This window comes from Caenorhabditis briggsae (genome assembly GCF_000004555.2).
Source record: "Caenorhabditis briggsae AF16 supercontig from assembly CB4, cb25.NA_253, whole genome shotgun sequence".
Classification (NCBI taxonomy): Eukaryota; Metazoa; Nematoda; class Chromadorea; order Rhabditida; family Rhabditidae; genus Caenorhabditis; species Caenorhabditis briggsae.
Window position 1 is genome coordinate 3922 of NW_025543255.1, and position 4312 is coordinate 8233.

The 4312-nt window shown below is 36.1% G+C and overlaps 1 protein-coding gene across 1 annotated transcript; it reads right to left on the reverse strand.

The window, feature by feature from the left end:
* Window positions 1-2887: 2887 nt before the first annotated feature.
* CBG24893 lies at window positions 2888-3820 on the reverse strand (the record flags this gene model as incomplete). Its single annotated transcript, XM_002648526.1, has 2 exons — window positions 2888-3388; window positions 3434-3820. 2 exons carry the CDS (start codon window positions 3818-3820, stop codon window positions 2888-2890), a joined length of 888 nt encoding a protein of 295 aa, XP_002648572.1.
* Window positions 3821-4312: the final 492 nt, after the last annotated feature.

Below are 4312 nucleotides of genomic sequence, written 5' to 3' on the forward strand. Positions count from 1 at the left end.
TAGTTGACAATATTTTGATATCTTTTGAAGGAACCGAGAAAAATTGTCTCAAAGTTGAAAGCAACGGGGAGAAGGGCACTTCTATTACAGGTATTACATTAACATATTTTCAGCCCTGGATTTTCAAGCCTAGTCTATTTCCCCCAACTTTCGTCTCCCATCACTTTCTCCCATGGGAAATGATATCGAATGGGTTCCATTTTATACTCATCTCAACCAAAAAATGTCATTTCCTTTTGTTTTTCTCTTCCGCATCGAACCAGAAAAGAAACTTCAAAAGCATCAACAAATCAAAATGATTCACTTTTTTTTCTCTCGATCGAAAAGTCGGACCCCGAGGGAATATTGTATAGCTAGTTTTTGTTTTTGGGGGTAAATCTACATCTTTTGATTTTCACAAAAGTCCATTAATTAGAAGGGGCGAACCAATTAGTGACCCCCAAGCTTTGAACTTGTCTATTTTTTCTTCTTTTTGCACGTCCAAGAACTAGAAAAAGTTTGATGAGAAATTTTGCAGATTTCACAGAATCCCGGTTTTTGAAAATGAATTTCTGAATTTTGAATTTGTTCTGAATCTCTGAATTTCTGAATTTCTGAATTTCTGAATCCCTGAATTTCTGAATTTCTGAATTTCTGAATTTCTGAATTTCCGAATTTCTGAATTTCTGAATTTCTGAATTTCTGAATTTCTGAATCCCTGAATTTCTGAATTTCTGAATTTCTGAATCCCTGAATTTCTGAATTTCTGAATTTCTGAATTTCCGAATTTCCGAATTTCTGAATTTCTGAATTTCTGAATTTCTGAATTTCTGAATTTCTGAATCTCTGAATTTCTGAATCTCTGAATTTCTGAATTTCTGAATTTCCGAATTTCCGAATTTCTGAATTTCTGAATTTCTGAATTTCTGAATTTCTGAATTTCTGAATTTCTGAATCTCTGAATTTCTAAATTTCTAAATTTCTAAATTTCTAAATTTCTAAATTTCTAAATTTCTAAATTTCTTGTTAACTGATAAATTGTTTATCACAATATCACAAACATATTATCAGATGACACTTTTTTGATATCTCCTACAGAAACCGAAAAAAGCTTAAACTTGTCGGGCTCTTCTATTACAGGTTTTGCGGTATTTCCTAAAAACTCACTAAAAAACAAGAACAAAGAAATATTGTAGATGGCGGTGAGCATTATAGAGGCATCTGAAAATTATTCATTTTCAGAATTCCAGAGAAGAAGCCTCATAAAAGAAAAAGATAGATTCAGAGAAGATGTGAGAGAGAAAAAAGCAAAAGATGGGTAAGAAAAAGGGAGGGTGCGGATAAGAAGAATTGAATAAACACAAGGCTTTTCTTAAAAAAGAAGAAGAAAGGATAAGAGAAAAGAAAGCTGAAGGAAAAAAGGGACGGAATATGCTAAGTGGGAAGAAGGATTCTGTGAATGTGTGGGGGGACAGGAGCTGGAGAAAAGAGAAGAACACATTTGGAAAATATGGAGAAGAAGAAAAGACGAATAAGGATCTGAAAATGGGAGAGAAAGAAGAGAAATGAGATTTGATTGGGGTGCATGGTTCAAAATTTTGATCTGTTAGAAATCTGCGAAACGGAAATTTTCCTAAATCGAATCGACAACCTTGAGCCCATTTCCAGTTGAAGATATCAAAGAGTAGTAAACTAATAAAATATTTCTTATAATATGATGCACATATTATCAGTTGACAACGTTTTGGTATCTCTTTCAGGAAATGAGATATACGAGCTCAAAGTTATGGAACCCATGATCTACAAAATGGTGCTAAGTTTACAATATTTTAAAGTCCTGTTTTCAAACCAGAAGACTTAAAACATCCAAAGAAATTGAATTCTTCCTTCTCCCTTCAAAACACATTCTAATTTGATCCCATATATCTCAGCTCCTGTAAGAGTTATCAAAAAGTGGCTCACTAACAAAATGTTCATCATATTATCACAAATATTTTGCCGGTTGGTCACTTTTTGATAACTTTTACAGGAACCGAGATAAATTAGCTCATAATTAGGAGGGGTCATTCTATATATTGCAGAGTACGGTAATTCGCTTTCAGGTGGAGTTAGAAAAAATCTAACAATAAGAAGGCACTATTTCGGTAAACTACATTTTGAAAAAAAAACCTTTAAAAGTGAAATAGAACCTTATCTCAGAGCTACACTAAATTTTGAAGCATTTTTGACCAAAAATCGGTTGTCATATTAATTATTCAGACCTCCTAAACATTTCTTTTTGAAATTTCTATTGAAACATTTTAATGAAATTTCAAAGGCAAAAAGTTTGAAAATGTCAAATGATATATACTGAGTCCAAACCCAAAAAAGCCTCCAAAAAAGTCATTCATACTCATCCATCCGTGACGTGGCAGTAAAACAGGAGAGAGGGGAGAGACGCAGAGAAACGTTTTGGAGGAGGATTCTGAAGAAGAAGACGTCAGAAGATGAAAAGGTTGGGGGGAGAAGAAGACTCCAGATGAGGGTGAAGAAGAAGAAAAAGAAGATGCACTTGGGAGTAAAAATACTTATTTTTACTTTATGGGGCTTTTTTATAGGAGTTCAGGATAAGAAAAATTTTATTAGAATCATGAAAAAATAAGAACCCGCATCCTAGACAAAAAATAACAAACACTCCTCTCGGATATTCGACTCCCTCAAAGAATGGGCGGAGCCTAACTTTTTGAGCCGCCCGAGCCGTCTCAATCTCGTTTGCTGTTTGTTTGTTTTCAAATCCCAAGATGTTCCTTGTTCGGAAAAAAAAAATTATACTCGTTTATTCAATATCACATGTATTATAATTATTTACAGTATTACTCATATTATTTCACAGACAATATCATTAATAGGTTATAAATTCAAAAAACATTCAAATCCCCGCCGCTGTCTCTTTCTCATCACTGCTGCTGCTGGTGGTCAACGTCTTCGGAATTTCACTTCGTCGACGGCGACGTTCGCATCTAGGACAATTTAGACTCTTCCTCTCGAAACATTTCTTATGGTACACCGCAAGACACGTGGCACAGGATCTTGTATTCTCGGTGAATGGATACAAAACCTTGTCCTTGGGATTCTCTTGACTCTCCACATCGTCGCAGAGTTCGCAGAAGAATCCATTTCCAGCGCAGGTCTCGCATTCCTCCTCAATATGTTTTCTGAACACTGTATGAATCTGCTCGAGTTCGGGAAGCAGTTTCCCTTCACACAGCTCCCGGAGCTCTTTCAATGAATACATCACAGCGTTATCAACGAAATGAGAGTGCGACTGGAGGTACTGTAGGATTCGCAGGCGGCGGGCGGTACGGCAGCTAACAAAGTAGCACTTCATCAGGAGGAAATTGCGACGAAGCTCGTTGACACGGCGGAGTTCCTAAAGAAAAAGGGGGCGTGGCTTATTAATTCGTGACATAGATACCTTATGAAATTTAATCAGTGATAATGTCGACTCGTTAATATCAATCAATGGTCGATGGTCCACAATCGACAATAGCTGTTTGACAGCCCGACAAATGGGTCTTGGGGTGGCATCCAAATTATGAATGATTCTTGCCGGAATGCTCCACGTGTCATTCCAATGACAATTTGGGCAGAATAGTTCTCCGGAATAGTCACAAAGACGTGCTTCCTGTTCACTGGTACCATCGAAACAGATTGGTGCAGAGCACTCGGCACACTGATACTCTTGTTCTGCCAGACTCCGTTCCTCACATAAATTGATATTGAGCTCGAATTTGGAGCGAGTGGAGAGGACGCCTGCACACACACGTTTGACGTCTTCGGCACATTTGTCGTGGGCCCGCATTCCGCAAACTGAAAATTGAACGTTTGAGGTCTAAATTTACAGAAACTGGTTCAAATTAAAAATTTTAAAACCCCATTAAAATCCCGAATAATACTGTATTCCAGATTTATAACTTTCAAGGTAAATTTCTTTTCGAAAAGCGAAAATTCTCAGTTTTCGCCTATTGTCTGGAAACTTCTGGAAGGATTTCGAATCTTTTTTCGAATCGCCGCCAAAACTGAAAAATCAGAAAAATTCATTTTTCCTTCAATTTTTCGCAAAATTTTTAGACTTTTTAAATTTTTTCTGCTTTTTTTTTTGAAGATTCTTTTTCAATTTTTCCGAATTTTCTGTCTTAAATTTGATTGAACGGTGTTCGCGAAGATTACTGTAGGTTACTGTAGAAAGCTAATTCTTTTTCAATGCAGATTCTTGTCTGCATGACGTGATTGTTTGCAAAAAAAAAACTACGAAAGGAAAATCGTTTTCTACAGTAACATACAGTAATCTATG